At 33.5% G+C, this 17,178-nt stretch overlaps 2 protein-coding genes and 1 long non-coding RNA gene across 3 annotated transcripts; all 3 read right to left on the reverse strand.

Moving 5' to 3' along the window:
- Positions 1 to 1,070: 1,070 nt before the first annotated feature.
- Positions 1,071 to 2,450, reverse strand: LOC116133884. Its single transcript, XR_004128617.1, has 5 exons — positions 1,992 to 2,450; positions 1,588 to 1,712; positions 1,391 to 1,502; positions 1,218 to 1,295; positions 1,071 to 1,143 (listed from the first exon to the last, which is right to left on the reverse strand). It is a non-coding gene; the product is annotated as an uncharacterized LOC116133884 (long non-coding RNA).
- A 127-nt stretch (positions 2,451 to 2,577) lies between these two features.
- On the reverse strand, positions 2,578 to 5,885 carry LOC116133932 (putative disease resistance RPP13-like protein 1). The gene is made up of 2 exons (XM_031419598.1): positions 2,720 to 5,885; positions 2,578 to 2,619 (listed from the first exon to the last, which is right to left on the reverse strand). The coding sequence occupies exons 1-2, from the start codon at positions 5,816 to 5,818 to the stop codon at positions 2,578 to 2,580; spliced, it is 3,141 nt and encodes a 1,046-aa protein (XP_031275458.1). The 5' UTR covers positions 5,819 to 5,885.
- Positions 5,886 to 15,474: 9,589 nt separating this feature from the next.
- LOC116133961 lies at positions 15,475 to 16,703 on the reverse strand. The gene has a single exon (XM_031419623.1). The coding sequence runs from the start codon at positions 16,427 to 16,429 to the stop codon at positions 15,503 to 15,505; it is 927 nt and encodes a 308-aa protein (XP_031275483.1). The 5' UTR covers positions 16,430 to 16,703; the 3' UTR covers positions 15,475 to 15,502.
- Between the last annotated feature and the right edge of the window lie 475 nt (positions 16,704 to 17,178).

Here is a 17,178-nt window from a genome sequence, read left to right on the forward strand (position 1 = left end):
CTAGCAGTGACAACTCATGAAAACTAACAAATAGCATGCAATGAAGGAAATATTAAATAGAAGGCAATCTCTTTTTTATATATAAGGAATTTAAAAAACAAATAAATAATGAAGTAGAAGACTTAGATTATTAACCTTTTACATGGATACTGAACTCTTTTTGAAAAACAGTAATTTTACTGGCTTCCAGTCTTCCAATTGTTGCAGAGAGTTACTTTCTGTACAAAGCAGTCACCAAGAAAGCTATAATACAACGTTAAACTATTAAAAATTCCTGTCAAATTAAAATTTAAAATCATAATGGAAAAGAAGTCGTTTCATACATTACACATTTGTAGACAGAAGAATCCACTATCATCTTCCTCTTTACTAAAAGATGATCCTATGAATCAAAGACAAAGATGATTTGGGATTACACTTTAGTAAAAGACAAAGAATTTCTAATCCAAGTTGGAAATGTCACACCACAATAGGAATGGATCACAAGCATACTGCAACATTTTTAGATCGGCAAACATTGCTTTAATCACTCCATTCATAGGAAATACTCACCTTGAACATTGATATATACAAATCATGTATAAATTTTGTCCAAGAAAAAAGGCAATGATTTTAGAGAACGTAAGAATAAGTCTACATAAGTGGAGAAAGACTGTCTCACGTGCTTTATTAAGCGAATTGTAATGCCTTGACAACGATATGTAGAGGTCCATTACTTGGTTTTACACTCATCGTTTCTTCTTTGAAAAATGAATAAGATGCTAGAGTAACGAAACTTAAGAAAGGACTTATTTGCAAGCTTGGACTAACAAAATTTAAGACTAAAAAGTAAATAATGAAGATTATTGACCTTTTTTCATGGATTCCAGCCTCTTTTCGAAAAACAAAATTTTATTGGCTTCAAGCCTTCCAATCAATGCAGAGAGTTACTTAATGTATAGAGCACGCCAACAAAGCAATAATACAATGTTAATCTATTATCGAAAGTTGTCAGATCAAAATTGTAAAATCATAACGGCAAAGTTATTTCATACATTACACATATGTAGACAGAAGAAGCCACTATCACTGTCCTCTTCATTTATACCAGATGAACTACCTTAAAGGCTAAGTCAGTCTTGTGCTGATGAGGGTAGCTTGATCCTACGAATCAAAGATGATCTAGGATTACCATTTACTAGGAGTTTAAATATAAAAAGTATGTTAAATATGCTTACGTGCATCTGGATAAGGAAAATTTTATGGCATTCCAATCGCAATCTGATTTCATTCCACCTCAACAAAGTATCTCAAATCTGTCAACCATAGATTGTGAAGGAACTTTGGCAGATATTATATATATCAATAATTGAAAATATTGGAATTTGTGTTGAAGAATTTCTTTTGTTACCTTTCACCCACAAGAGTTGAAGAAACTGATGACTTTAGAAAGATAGTGTATAAAAACTTCAAATTTCAAGTATTCTTGTATCAAAATGTCTTACTCCACTCTTGGATTGAATCTATAGAACAACGAAATGGGATATATTCAACACCATTTTATGATTATAATATGGAAAACCATTCACATGTTTGAAATCGACAAACCTAAAATTGGAATGAGATGATTCTGTAATTGGTTCTTCATTTTGGGATTTAAAAAGGCTTAGATTCAAATTATATCTCTGAGTGGTATAAATTTGACTCCTCTGAGTGGTAGAAGCTTAACTCATCTGAAACACAGAAAGATGAGGAAAATAATTCAAATTATATCTCTAATATCAGAGATCACACACGAGAAATCATAATTTAGATCACCCACGAGAGTATCAAAGTGAAGAATATACATTGATTAAATCTAGTGAAAAGTTATTAAATAAGACAAGGGATAGACAAATTGCAGAACAAGGTGTTAAAAAAACAAGTCAATTAAAGTTAAACGAAAAACAATTTTAGGAAACTTTGAAATTAAGGCGGAAGATAAAAGAAAATAGTGTAAGAAAATGACCAACCTGGGTTGAAGTAAGATGATTCTCCGATTGGATGTTGTGAAATCAAATAACTATGCTCATTCTTGATACTCTTCCTTCTTTGAATTGAAGATTAAGTTTCCATCTATGTAAACTTTAGGGATATGAGCAATCTTTGAGCAGTATTTTCCTCTACCCCTTTTCCACCGTCTTTTTAACAATGGACAATGGTCAATACTTAAATCCAGAAGTGAGGGTGGCATGCTTTGCAATGATTTGAGCTTTGGGCATTTCTTAATGCACAAAGACTCAAGAGAGGTGAGGCTTCCCAGATCTGGAATGGATTTGAGCTTTGGGCATTCATCAATGGACAAAGATTCAAGAGAGGTGAGGCTTCCCAACTCTGGAATGGATTCAAGGTTTTCGCAATTCTCAATCTCCAAACTGTTAAGAGAGGTGAGGCTTCCCAGGTCTGGAATGGTTTCAAGGTTTGGGCACCAATTGATCTCCAAACTTTCAAGAGAGATGAGGCAACTCAAGTCTTGAATGGTTTTTAGCTCTCGAAAATTGTTAATTGCCAGCGATTTAAGAGAGGTGAGGCTTTGAAGACCCAAAGTAGATAGAGAAGTTAGAGAGGAGGTCGTTTCCATGCTCTCTTGAGAAATTGGCCCTGAATCATCACATCCAGTAATATGAAGTTGTCTAAGAGAGGTGAGGTTGTGCAATCCCCCCTCTATTAGTGACTTACAGATTTTGGAACCTTTCTGAACATAGAGCTCTATTAGGTTGGTTGGAACACCTTCTTCTGCAAACAATATTGGACAATTCCTTACACCTAAGTTTTGGAGAGAGTTTGGAAATTTGAAGGATATTTTCATATCCGGACAATTCCATATCCTAATCATCTCAAGAGATGTAAGATTGTGTAGGTCTGAAGGTACCGATTTAAGTTGATCACACAGCAAAAACGTAATCTCTTTGAGACACGTGCTATTTTCAAATGTCTCTATTATTGACTCTAGCTTTGAACAAGAGAAAATATAGAGGACTTCAAGTGCCTTAGGAAAACACTGCTGTCTAGATGATAGCGTTGTGAGCTCTGGACATCCACGAATCCAAAGTTGTTTGAGTGTGTCAGGCAAACAACCATTTGATGATATGCACGTGAGAGATGAACAGTCCTCAATGCGCAAGTACTCCAAACGAGTAGTACTCAAATCCTCCAAATGTTTCAATTGCTTACAATTTCGAATCTCAAGTCTTCTCAAATATAAAGGTAGTATGCCTCCTTCAAAGACTGTTAGAGAATCACAATCTTTAATTACAAGCCTTTCTAGATTTTTTTGCTTCAATCCTTCATGCAAAGATTTTAGAGCCTCCCAATTACTAATCGTCAAAAAACTCAGATTGGGAAGAAAATCGATCTCTGGAAACAAAACAAGACTTGTACAGTTTACAAAAGACAACTCTTTAAGGGATGTAAGGCTATGAATACCATGAAGTGGCTTACCAACACAACTCAAATTTTGCCACGAATTTGTGAGCTCTTCACAGCCAACAATCTTTGAAATTTTTTGAAATCCTTGCTTTATCCAATTTCCAAACTTTGGAGTACTTGAAAGAGCCATAGGATTTAAAGACTGGAATTCAGTAGATATAGTACTACGACACACCACTTCCTTGCAGTCATCAATTTCTATTTCACATAGCGATGGAACACTTGAAATTGAAGCCTTCAACTCTGAACACTTTTCAATAAAAAGCCTTTCCAATGAAGGAAGACTGTTAGGAAATTCTCCAGCAAGTTTCGGACATTCAACAATGGACAACTCTCGGAGAAGAGGGAATATTTCAACATCATCATTTTCTCTCTTAGTGTTCCAACACCACCATTCTTGCAAATTTTCAAAACGAAGAACCTCTAATGACTTGAAAGGCATCTTGAAATCTATTTTTTCTAGTCTCTTCATCCCTTCAATGGTGAGGTCTTTAAGTGAGCTCAACGTCCAGAGTGAAGGCAAACTTCTACAGTTGTTACAATTTTCTAATTTAAGGACGGTCATATTGGAGAGCGATGACGAATCTCCTAACCAAGATGGAAAACATGCACCACCATAGCACTTGATTACAAGTTCTTTCAAATTGCTATGAGGTTTTAGCATCTCAAGAACATGTCTTTCTACTTCCTCATTCGGTAAGCCATCAGATTGAGATCCCCATTCCAACAACAATACTTCTAAATCTTTCATATTTTTTAGTATGTGCTCTCTTATTTGTTTTTGGTGACTAACGTTCTCTAATTTGGAAATGTGAAGCTCTCTTTGAAGAAATTTCAAATTCTTCAAATCATTCAAATTGAAATTCTTCCCTTTGACCACAATAAAATTAGACAACATTCGGAGGTTTATCAACTCTTTCATCCCAGACGGCATCCCTTTTAATGACTCTGCACCTTTAATATCAAGATGACATAAATTGGTCAAATGTCTCATCTTGGAAGGTAACTTCAAAAGACGAGAACAATCTTTTAGTAGCAAAGTTTGCAAGTTAAGTAATGAGCTTGTTGACTCAGGCAAACTTTTGACCATAGTGTTAGACAAATTGAGATACTTTAGATGTATCAAGCCTCCAATTGAATTTGGTAAACGTGTAATGTGGTATCTTTCTAAGGAGAGCACTCTTAACTTCTTCAAATGCGGCAATAAATTAAAAATAACTGTAGCATCTATGTAGCTGCGGTCATACCGCCAATAAGGACTCATAAATACTGGAAAGAATGTTCTTAGACTTTTCAATTTTTCCAAGTCCTTGAACATATCTTTTCCATCATAATGTTTAGAAATATAAGAAAAATGACGAGTCCTTTCAAATTTTTTTGGTAGCATAGAATTGACTTCCTCAAATCTAAAGCCGGTTTCTCCAAATACTGATTGTGCTAGATCATGAACAAGGTCATGCATTACATATTTAAAATTATTGCTACTTGATTTTTGAAAAAATGACCTGGAACATAAATGACGAAAATATTCAGTAGCCAAATTCAGCTGCTTATCTGATTGTTGAATAATGCCTTCGCCCATCCACAAAAGCTCAAGTTCCTCCTCATCGAACTCATAATCTTTAGGAAAAATTGCACTGTAAGCGAAACATCTTTTAAGATGTGGAGGAAGATGGTGGTAACTTAACCTTAACACGGGAAGGATGTCATTTCCGTTAGTTGAATCCCATACTCTGCTGTTTAATATATTCTCCCATGCATCAACTTTCGGCTCATAGTGTAAAAGACCACCTAGAGTCTTTGCTGCCAAGGGCAATCCTCCACACTTTTTAACAACGCTTTCTCGAAATTTTCCAAGAGCATCAATATCCATACCAGTCGAAGGTGCATGCTCCAAAAACAAATTCCAACATTCTTCATCTGACAGACCCTTTAATTTATGAGTTTCAAAGGATCTCATCGTTAATGCAACATTTACAATACGTGTAGTCACAATTATTTTACTTCCTCGTGCACTATCCTTGAATGGAGACTTGAATGTTTCCCACAAGCTATAATTCTCGTTCCAAACATCATCTAAGGCTAGCAAGAATTTTCTTCCACGTATTTCCTCTTTCAACTTATCTTGTACATCATTTAAACTATTTAGATTGCTGGATGAGTGACTTATTGACTCGAGAACTGACTTCGAGATTCTCATAACATCAAAATCGTCTGAGACAGAAACCCATGCTTTTTTCTCGAACTTGAAACGTTCCAATTCCTTGTCATTGTACACCTCCCGAGCAAGTGTTGTTTTGCCGAGTCCTCCCATGCCCACAATTGCTATCACACCAAAGTTGGCATCAATTGGTTTATCACTTGACACCATCTTAATTATTTCTTTTTTGTCTTCACCTCTCCCATAAACAGCTTCTTCAGTTGGCAGACTGGAAGTGGGTGGTCTTGGATCTATTGCTTGTTGGGTAGATGCAGCAGTACTTGATGTCCCTCCAGAAGTCTCGTGCATCAATCCAAGTTCAACTCTTTCTTTATAGAGCTCTTCGAATCTGCCATTGATATCTTTCATCTTGGATCGCATACTGACATCAAACTTCATAGCGCGAGGAGTGAAATTATTGAAACAAGAAGGGGAATCAATGGAGTTCTGAAGTGAAACTTCATAGGAAAACTCTTCCAGTAAATCCTCTACATCATAAGCCAAGTCTTGGAGATCATCGAGCCACAGTTTCACAGCGTCGTTCGTGTGTTGCTTCTCTTCTGCAGTGCGAAGAACCGCCTGAATTTTCTTCAACTTCTTTTCCCACTTCTTGAGCTTTGAACGAACCCCTTCTTCATTTGCAAAATAATTGAACAACTCAGGGGAAGACAGTTTTTCAAACAACAAAGGAAGGGTTGCAGAGAGCAAAAGTTCAGCCATGGTTTTGGTTATCAAAAGAAAAGACCCGAACGATTTGAGTTTGAGAGCAAAGCAAATAGAAACAGGTTAATTTTTGTGTAAGAATGCTGAAAGTTGGATTCAAGATACAAGAAAGACACAGGCTTTGGTTGCTACAATTTACTATAATAATTTACTATTTTTTTAAGCAAACGTAATGTTTTTGAACATCGTGAATGCGTGGAGTGGAGACACAAACGTGCATACACATCTACCAATGTATTGACTAAATTCAACACCTTAATTTCTATGCCTTTGTTTCTTGTGAAGCCATGTGCATTGCATCGCCCTTCACCAACTTCGATACATGCTTATATTAATTAAACAAATAATATCATATTACTAAGTCCAAAATTTTTATTCCCACCCAAGGTTTGGTAAATCCACACTTTTCCCACCCCTTGACAGAAAAACCATCAACGTTCCACCGATTTTGAATTTAACACTTAAAGGGCCTTGACGTCTGATTTGATTAGGTTTTGATCTGACGTACAAGAATTAATCGAACAGATTGCGACTGAGAGGAGGCATTGTGGAGTGAAGAGAGAAGATTTGTCTAATGAGAGTTATTATGTGCTCTTGTTTTATTTTTATTTTTTTCAAAATAATAAATATTATATAATTTTTTTAATTTAGAAAATAGACCAAAAGTTGTTTCGGTTTTTTCATTTTTAAAATTTTAAATTTTTAATATACCAATTGTGTCTATAATCTTAATTGAAATTTTTTTTTTTCAATAGTAAATTTATTTTTGAAAAGGAAACATATAAATTAATAATATATTTGATATTAAAGAATTGAAGGTTTTTGTAAATATGTAAACATAAGTTAAAAAGCAAATCATTAGTTCATAGAGAAATAGAAATTCCGAGTTGCATACAAAACAATAGAAAGATAAATTAAATTAGACAACATATATGATCCGCAAGTGCTTACTTACTCAATTATGAGGTGATCAATTACGGGTCTTTGTTGCTACAATACTTTACTAATTCAATGTGAGAACCACTTGACCAAGACTGTTAAGAAATTTCCAAGAAATTTCCTTGCAACTCATCTGTAATTTCAGCAAAGTTAATTTATTGATGAGGTTGATGAATTCCCATATTAACTTGACAATGACTAACTATTAATTTATTACCAATTTGAATTGTTTAATTATGTAACTCATTAACATGATATCTTTCTAAGAAATTTCCTGACATTTATCAATAATTTCACCCAAATTTGTAATTTCTTTTACCTCTAATGAGTTGAATTCAATCATTTATATTTATGTGGTATGATATTTTTAAGAAATTTCTTTACAATTCATCAATCATCTGACACAGACTAGACATTTCATTTGGACTATTATTGTCATGGTGAACCTAAATAATTGAATCGATCTGTGTTTTTATATGACTTTATAACTGGCTCTATGGGAAAGAGAAGATAATTTCCGCAAAGATGGGTCCTTTTTGTTTAATCACCATTCATGGTGGGGTGTATCACATGAGAGAATAGACCAAGATAAGGTTCTGTGGGGTGCCACCATTTCCATCATCTTTATTCTTTTCTCTGGCTTTATGAAAAGAGAAAATGATTTCTGAGAAGATGGGTCCTTTTTGTTTAATCACCTTTCATGGTGGGGTGCATCACCTACGAGAATAGACCAAGATAAGGTTTTGTGGGGTGCCACCATTTCCATTATCTTTATTCTTCTCTCACTCTCTTTCATTCCAACGCCGTTTTTACCTAACATTTATGAAAATAGAGATCAGTTAATACTAATTAAACCTAATTACACTTTCCATTTAACAAAAAGTGTTTGCCACTTCTCCTTATTGAAAGTAAAGCACCAAACATCCTCATAATTGCATTTAATATGCAGAAGAGGCAATGTGAGATTATCCAATTCCATTAATTGCTAATATTTGCTTGACCTTGTTAATAATGGTTGGGCCACTTTTCTGTGAACGTCTTTATATATGTTTCATAATGCTAAACCATGTTAGATCTTCTGCGTAGAATAATAGATTTGAGAAAAAACATTAAGTAAACCAGGTCAAAGATTCTTTAACATAAGCTAAAGGGCTTGATTTTTTAACTGTATTATGTTCTTGGGATTATTTATAAGGATTTCTTTAAGCTTGATTTTTTTCAAACTTTTAATTCAATTATCTAATATTTTATTTTATGAGTAATAATGATGGAGTATATAGCATAAGTGATGGGTATGAAATATTAACTTTTTTCAAAAAAAAAAATAAAGGGTATTAATACTCCATGCGAGCCTTCGTAACTCGAAAAAGAAAACCAGTTAAATTGAACAAAGCGGTCTATGGAGTGGGACAAAGCCGTAATTGAACAAAATCCTGGGATTTAATTTGAATTTAATCCCATCAACAAAGTAACAAGCCCGTGGTTTGAAGATCGCTATTACTTGTACAGAATTAATGAATGGCTTTATTACAGTGCCGCCCTAAGGTTTGGCACGAGAACAATTTCCCCCCTCGACTTTGGGAACTAATGCTGTCACCTCAAATAGTGTTTCTGTCAGTTGAATATACACCAACTGTTCAAGTGCTATCAACCCTTTTACTGCAGCTAATGTTTGTCCTGATCTTCTCACTAACATGTGGCCAACCATCGTTCCAAAGCTATAACTACCGCTCATGGATCTCTTGTTATGAGCTTGCTGTTTGAGATAGAGAAATTTTTTCAAGGCCGTTTCTCAATATAAATATATAATTTCAATAATTTAAAGTACATTGATGGAGTGATTTATTAAAATAAATACCGACTCCGTCTCATTTGTCTCTCATCTTTCATATTCTCTTATTTTCAGATTCTTCCGTTTGGAGGTTCAGTTCTTGCAAAATAATTGAACAACTCAGGGGAAGACAGTTTTAAAAAGAACAAAGGAAGGGTTGCAGAGAGCAAAAGTTCAGCCATGGTTTTGGTCATCAAAAGAAAAGACCTGAACGATTTGAGTTTGAAAGCAAAGCAAATAGAAACAGGTTAATTTTTGTGTAAGAATGCTAAAAGTTGGATTCAAGATACAAGAAAGACACAGGCTTTGGTGGCTACAATTTACTATAATAATTTACTATTTTTTAAAACAAACATAATGTTGGACATTGTGAATGCGTGGAGACACAAACCTGCATACACATCTACCAGTACATCGTGAATGCCCTTGTTTCTTGTGAAGCCATGTGCATTGCATCGGTCTTCACCAACTGCGATACATGCTTATATTAATTAAACAAATAATATCATATTACTAAGTCCAAATTTTATTTTCCCGACTTTCCCGCCCCTTGACAGAAAAACCATCAACCTTCCACCGATTTTGAATTTAACATTTAAAGGCCTTAACGTCTGATTTGATTAGGTTTTGATCTGACGTACAAGAATTAATCGAACAGATTGAGACTAAGAGGAGGCATTGTGGAGTGAACAGAGAAGATATGTTTATGAGAGTTATTATGTGCTCTTGTTTTATTTTATTTTTTTCAAAATAATAAATATTATATCATTTTTTAAATGTAGAAAATCGACCAAAAGTTGTTTCGGTTTTTTCATTTTTAAAATTTTTAATTTTTAATATACCAATTGTGTCTCTAATCTTAATTGAAATATTCTTTTTTTTTTTTTCAATTGTAAATTTATTTTTGAATAGGAAACATATAAATTAATAATATATTTGATATTAAAGAATTGAAGGTTTTTGTAAATCTGTAAACAGAAGTTTAAAAAGCAAATCATTAGTTCATAGGGAAATAGAAATTTCAGCTGCATACAAAACAATAGAAAGATAAAGTAAATTAGACAACATATGTGATCTACAAGTGCTCACTTACTCAATTACGAGGTGACTAATTATGAATTACTATGTCAAGAGTGTGAAAGAAACGTTATAAAATTAGGTTACGACCCCACATCACCATCATTTATCTTCCCTGATCATCACTCACCAAAATCCCTCAAACATCTACTCTCGCTAACCTTGACAATCACCAGCAATCGAACGATTAGGGTTTGTGCAGCCGTCTCTCCCAAGTCAAATTCCGATCAATCCCAACCACTAAAATCCAACCTTCCACCAGCAAAAGAATCACCAGCCTCCCCTTTTTAAAGGTCCTAACAGTCTGGATTGAGTTTGCTCTCTATTCGCCACCATAATATAAATTTGGATAATAAAGTGATATTTTAAAAGTTTGTGGGTGAGAAAGTGTCATTAAACCATTATTTGGGTAAAAAAGAGTCATTAACTCTATTACTAAGTCCAAAATTTTTTTTCCCACCCAAGGTTTGGTAAATCCACACTTTTCTAATGTCGGAATCAGAAACAAAATATAAATTTGGATAATAAAATGATATTTTAAAAGTTTGTGGGTGAAAAAATATCATTAAACTATTATTTGGGTGAGGAAAATGTCTCTTACACTTTTTAAAGTGGTATTTTTAAATTTTACCAATTGTGTCTCTAATCTTAATTGAAATAATCTTATGGAAAATTGGGAAATCGATTTTAGTGCATGGGGGGTTTTATTTTTTGTTCCACCCATGATGTTGAGCGGAGAGAAGAAGCAATTCCAATTTATGTTGCTCAAAGCCTTCAAACGGAAAATACTAACAGAAGTTAATTGGTGTCATTTGAGTGCTTAAGACTTGATAACGCTGTTCAGTTTTTCTGTTAGGTTTTTTTTTTTTTTTTTCAATTTCAAATTCATAACTGCTGTTTTAAAAAACAAAAAAAGTTTAAAATATGAACATTTGGGGGAAGCAATAGTTTACATTTTCTTTAAATTTTAGACACTTTCCAAATTTGTCAATTAGGATGGATCTTTACACATTATTTATGTTAATTATAAAAGTATGAGTGATGTTAGGTTGAAGACGACATATGTATACGGAAAATCTTGAAAGTATGACATGTACTAAGATTTATGTGCAATTTACTATCGGTAGGCATACCCATAACAATATATATTAAGATCTGAAAGTATTTTTAATATTTTTAAACAATTAAAATCTAATTTGTGTTTATTATGTAATGTCTAAGTGAAATAAAGTAAATAATATCTTTAAATCATGTAAACAACATCTCATTAGTTAGTATAAAAAAAAAGATGGTGATTGAAATATTGTTCCAAGATATTTTGAAAAGGAAACATTCATAACATTATATTGTGTCTTTGTTCTCTTTTACATTACTGACATTACTATATTTGGTTATCAAATAATAAAATATTTAAATAATTTTTTAATATTAATAATAATTACAGTACGTTATATATGTAGTAATTTGAATATCACTATTTTCTTAGGTATTCTAAAATAAATTGGTAATCTTAATTTTATTAAAATTTTACCCCTAATTCATAAAAATCTTGGACAATAATGTCCTTATTCTGAAAACAATTTATAAGAATATTTATAGACTATTTTATCCTTACAAACAAGATTTTTAAAACATTATTACCTTATATTTCCACCAAATTTTTATACTTTTATTTTGATTGGGATGTTTTAGCGTAATTTTCAAATGTACGAGAATAAAAGAATAATCCAAATATAATATTATTATAAAAAAAAGGGCAACTCAGTATAAAGTTTCTCCCATTGTTCTTTTATCCCTCTTCCAATCAACCATATTAATATAACATACCTACTAATTTATTTCAATCACACCAAATATATTTAATAAAACATTTGTCCCCTAATACTAACGTCATTAAAAAAAAAAAAAAAAAAAAAACCCAAAATAACTGGAGTTTAAAATCGAATTAGTCCACTCACTTTCTAATTTTTCTCTTCACCTCGGCAACTGAAGATCTGAAACTCTCTTTTGATCTGAATCTGAAGATTGAAAATTCAAATTCAATTTCGTTCAAATGTTGAATGCGAATCCGGTCCGATTCCAGGTAAACAAGCAATTAAACGAATACCCTTATTATACGATTTTTTTCCACTTAATTTTGAAGTTCTTTTGAAAAAAATTTAAAGTTTGTGCAGGTAAAGTTGTTGTTGTGCGCGTTTGAAGATGCCGGATGTTGTGGCAAACCAAGTGGTAATTTTTATTTGTGAAGTGTTAATTGCTTTGGCCTTAATGAGAATTGGGATAGTTTGCTTTTGCTGGGATTTTAAATATGAAAATTTTATTGTATGCAGGGTGGTTCTTTTGGTGATGCAAATGATGCCCAGAGAAATGTGTTTGATTTAGGCGCATTTGCGGGGGACTTGACTTTGAGGAAGATGCAAGTGGGTAAGTTAAGAAATGTAAAAGCTTTTTGTATAATTTATGTAGAATTTTGTTCGTTGATTTGTTNTTTCTCCCAAAGTGAAAGACCATATCAATTGTATTTCCATAACTCTACAATCTCTGCAACCAACTCTCACCCAACGGTTGTTCTTGATCTCACCACCTTCTCTCATTTAAATAGACTTAATCTTCAACTCCAAAGATTTTCTTCAACAAGTCTCAAATTGTCCACTCCAACATATACTAATTTCTTGGATTCTAATCATGGGACTCTCTCGTACAATAAGAACCCTATTGGGTCTTTAAATTTAAAATTTTGGAAAGCAACATATTTCCCAATCAGCGCCTTACATGAACAATCTTTAGCAGTCCTTAACTGAGACAACAAAAGTTATCACATCAAATCCGAATTTCCAATTGGCTGTAATCACCACATATATTGGTAATGGAGGCAGTAAAGCTCATCAAAATCAGAGTGCAGGTGATAATTGTGGATTGAACTTGAAGTGGAGTGAATCAGGGCAACTATAAAGAGCTGAGTCAGATTCAAGCAATGTGAAGAAGAGTGTGTGCAGCTCGGAGATCCAGATCGACTGTGCAGCTCCGAGAAGAATCAAGAATGAAGACGATGGATTACGGCGTAGATCGGCGGTGATGAAGAGTGGACGCCAGAGAAGATCGCAAAATGAGCGGCACCCTAGCTGACGACGAAGCAAACCGTTGACGGTGAAGGCTACAGCGACGAGTTTCGACGGTGAAGGGAAGACTCCGACGGTAATTTTCTGAGTTCAGTGAGAGTGAAGCTTTAGAGTTCAGACTTTCAAAGCAAAGGGTGGGAGCATGAAAATGGGTGGGAAACGCTTGAAAATGGGTGGGAAATGAGGGAAAGGAAATGATATTGGGGTTTACTGTTTAAGTTTATATTATTAAATTTAATTATTTTATATTATAAATGTTGACCCGGATTTTTTAAAATGGACTGTTGGACCGGTGGGTGCTACAGTACACCGGTCCAACTGCGGGCGCCAGCGAACAGAACAAAAACACTGGTTTGTAGGCTCATCCGGCCCGGCTCATCAGCGGGGTCCCGGTTCAACCGGTTCAACCGGCCGGGCCGGGTTTCAAAACATTGACCTGAAGTACTTAGCGAACACATCACATCCAACCAAAGTTTGGTCAGCTCTGTTAAAATAGAGATCCGATTAGGTACAAACTTTAAATTTATATATGAGGAAAATGAGTAATATTAGCTTACAAAGAGGCATACAAAGAGATAAATTCAGCCCTTCAAATTCATAATTACCTCTCTTTCTCTCTTTTTATCTTCTTTTAAGGGTTGGATTTGTCTCTTTGTATGCTTATTTGTATGCCTCTTTGTAAGGCTAGTATTACTCGGGGAAAATTTTGTCCCCAAAAGCATGGAACTTTTTCCTCCCAAATGGTTGAAAACATATAAAAAAAAACCAATTAATACAATAATAATTCCTTCATCACAAAAAGAAGCAAAACTACAAACAATAATGCTACAGACGTTGAAGACCTATATCGAAATTTTATACAGAATAACGTGTCAGCTAAGTAGACGCAATCACGTAACATATTGACAAATATTTCGCGAATGAACTATCGTCCATCAAATATGGCCAGACATCTATGATTATTGGATGACCATTCATTTTATATGGACTCCCGCTCATGAGAAAATAACAATGGACAAGCGTCCACCTAGAATGGACGCTCGTCCATTGTTTAAAATAAAAAAAATTTTAAAATAAAAATCATGGACATCTGTCTATATATTATGGACATGCGTCCATATTCAATGAACGTCCGTCCATTGTTTGAGTCAAAAAAATTTACACACAGAAAGAGTTAATACAATTTTTCTTAAGTGGATTATACATCTTTTTTATTTCAAAAAGAAAAATAATTAATATGATGATACGTACTCTTACCTACCATACAACATATATACAAGAAAAGCAAACATATCACATATACATTTTTTAAAGCAACTTGATTAATAAATACATGGTCCCAGATGGCATAGCTTCCAGAGCAGGTAATCAAGCTAAAACATTTGAGTCTCAATTGTGTATAAAATTTTTTAACTCAAACAATGGAAAGGTGTTCATCTAATAGGGACGCCGTCCATTGAATATGGATGGGTGTCCATGATTTTTGTTTTAAATGTTTTTTATTTTAAACAATGGACGGGTGTCCATTCTAGGTGGACGTCCATCCATATAATATAGACGAGAGTCCATTATTATTTTCTCATGAACGTGAGTCTATTTAAAATAAACGGTCGTCCAATAATTATATATGTCCGTTCATATTTGATGAACGACTATTCATTTATAAAATATTTGTTAATATACTACGTGATTGCGTCTACTCAGTTAACACTTCATTCAATGCAAAATTTCGGTACAGATCTTGGGTGTCCGTAGCATTATTAAACTGCAAAATTTGAACTGCAAAAGCCCTCAGTTGTGTCGTCATTTGCCCCCAATTCATAACACAGAAAAGTTGACCAAAACTAAAAAAAAACTTTATAAAGAGATTTAACAGTTGAGATTCTGTAGCAGAGATCCATAGAAAGTGGAACAAGCAGAAGCAAACATTAATTAATTTCAAGTTCAATGTACAAGAACGCAAACCACCTATACAACTCAAACCTCTTTTTTTCATTTCCATATGATCGTATATATATTAATTCCTATCTATCTTCTTCCTTATCGAAATTCATAAAAAGGTTAAAAAAGAAAAAAAAAGAAGGAAAAAATAAAATAAAATAAAATCATATATACTTGGGGATAAAATTTTAAAAAAAAAAAAAAAAAATTAGAAGAAAAGTGTAATTAGTATTGATTCTTACAGGCACAAATCAACAAAGAGAATTGCTCATCAACCCATTCTTTTCCCTTTTGCTTTAAATTCTTCTCTTCCAACCACAACCTGCTATCCAATCCACTCCTTGTTCTGAACAAGAAAATAGCACAACCTGAATTTCCTTCTTTAAAAAACCAGTCATGGACATCCCACATCATGTCCACCAACAAATCATCCAAAAATATCGTCTGGTTTCCTCTGAAATTCCACCTCAATCTCTTCACTTGAAATATTTTCTTCTCATCAATACTCACTGATAGAACTGGATTATTTCTTGATCCTTCCTTTTCTCCCATACACTTTATCAAAATTTCATGAGCGTTTCCCGAATCACAAAACTTCGCCTTTGTTGAATACACAGTCGAACCCGAAAACCTCTCGAATCTTGAAACTAATGAGAATTTCCTAACTGGGTATTTTGATTTCAGATTTTTAACGTTGAGTTCCTCTTGTTCTTCATTCATGTCTCCAAGGATTAGACCAAGTTCAGAATCAACCAAAACGATTACATAAAACTCATGGCTCGGTTCAGGTCCATTCTCATACTGAGCATTGGAAACATCCCAGAAAACTTCAACCTTTGAATTGCAAGATTCGAAAATTTTGCTGCCTTTGTTATGACTCAACTGGTGAGAATTAACATTGAATTTGGAGGGATGACGTGTGTTGTCACAGACGTTAATACTGAGACCATGGCCTAATAATTTATTGCACCAACTTAATGTTATGAGGAGGTGTTTTTCAGAAGAGAGTTGGGTTTTGTAAATACAAGAAACTGAATTTGGGGTTGAAGGGATCAAGTTTGGAGAAAGATAGGATCGGTTTGAAGGGCCGGAACAATATGAATCGGATACTTTAATGGCATGTTCATTATAACAAGTTGCAATACTCCTCATACTTTTGTATGGAGAGAGCAAAAACCAAAGGAAATATAGACGAAGAAATTTGACAAAGATGAAAAATATGCAAAGGGTTTGAAAGAGAATAAAAGAAATGGTTAAATTATTGCATGTGTTAGTAGTCTACCTTACCCATGGAAGAAGAAAGTAGAAGGATTGATTGAAGAGTGAATGTTGCTCTTGAAGAAGAAGATGGAAAGATTGAAGGTGACAAAAGATGGGTACAGTTTTCTTCTTTCTGAGTTCTCCCATGTGAACTGTCTTTTCTGATTTCTAGCACTCCCATAAAATCATAATTGTAGGGGAAAAAAATATTATATGAATGAATAAAAATCATATACGGGGCAGACCCCACCTAAATTAAATATACAATTATCTTAACCTTTAATTTTTTTTTTCTTTTTATTATAATTAATTAAAAAGGACAGACAAGACAAAAAACCTCTTTCTTTAATTTCTTGTGTCAGTTCCTATAGAATATTTATCAACATAATTAATTTATCATTAACAAGAGTTGACCCGATCTCCACTAGAAATAAAAACGGGTTAGAGAAGATTGAAGGAAATATAATTAGTTATTATGTAAAGCATCTTTGAACTAATCAAAGATTTTAATCTTTAATATATTTTCACTCCTTTCTTTTTCTGAAATTTCGCTTTTTGAAGGAACATATAACACGTATTTGTTTTTATTAATTATCAAAAACATATACAGAAATTGATCCAATCTTACATGATTAGAAGAT

This window comes from Pistacia vera, unplaced genomic scaffold (genome assembly GCF_008641045.1).
Source record: "Pistacia vera cultivar Batoury unplaced genomic scaffold, PisVer_v2 Contig277, whole genome shotgun sequence".
Lineage (NCBI taxonomy): Eukaryota > Viridiplantae > Streptophyta > Magnoliopsida > Sapindales > Anacardiaceae > Pistacia > Pistacia vera.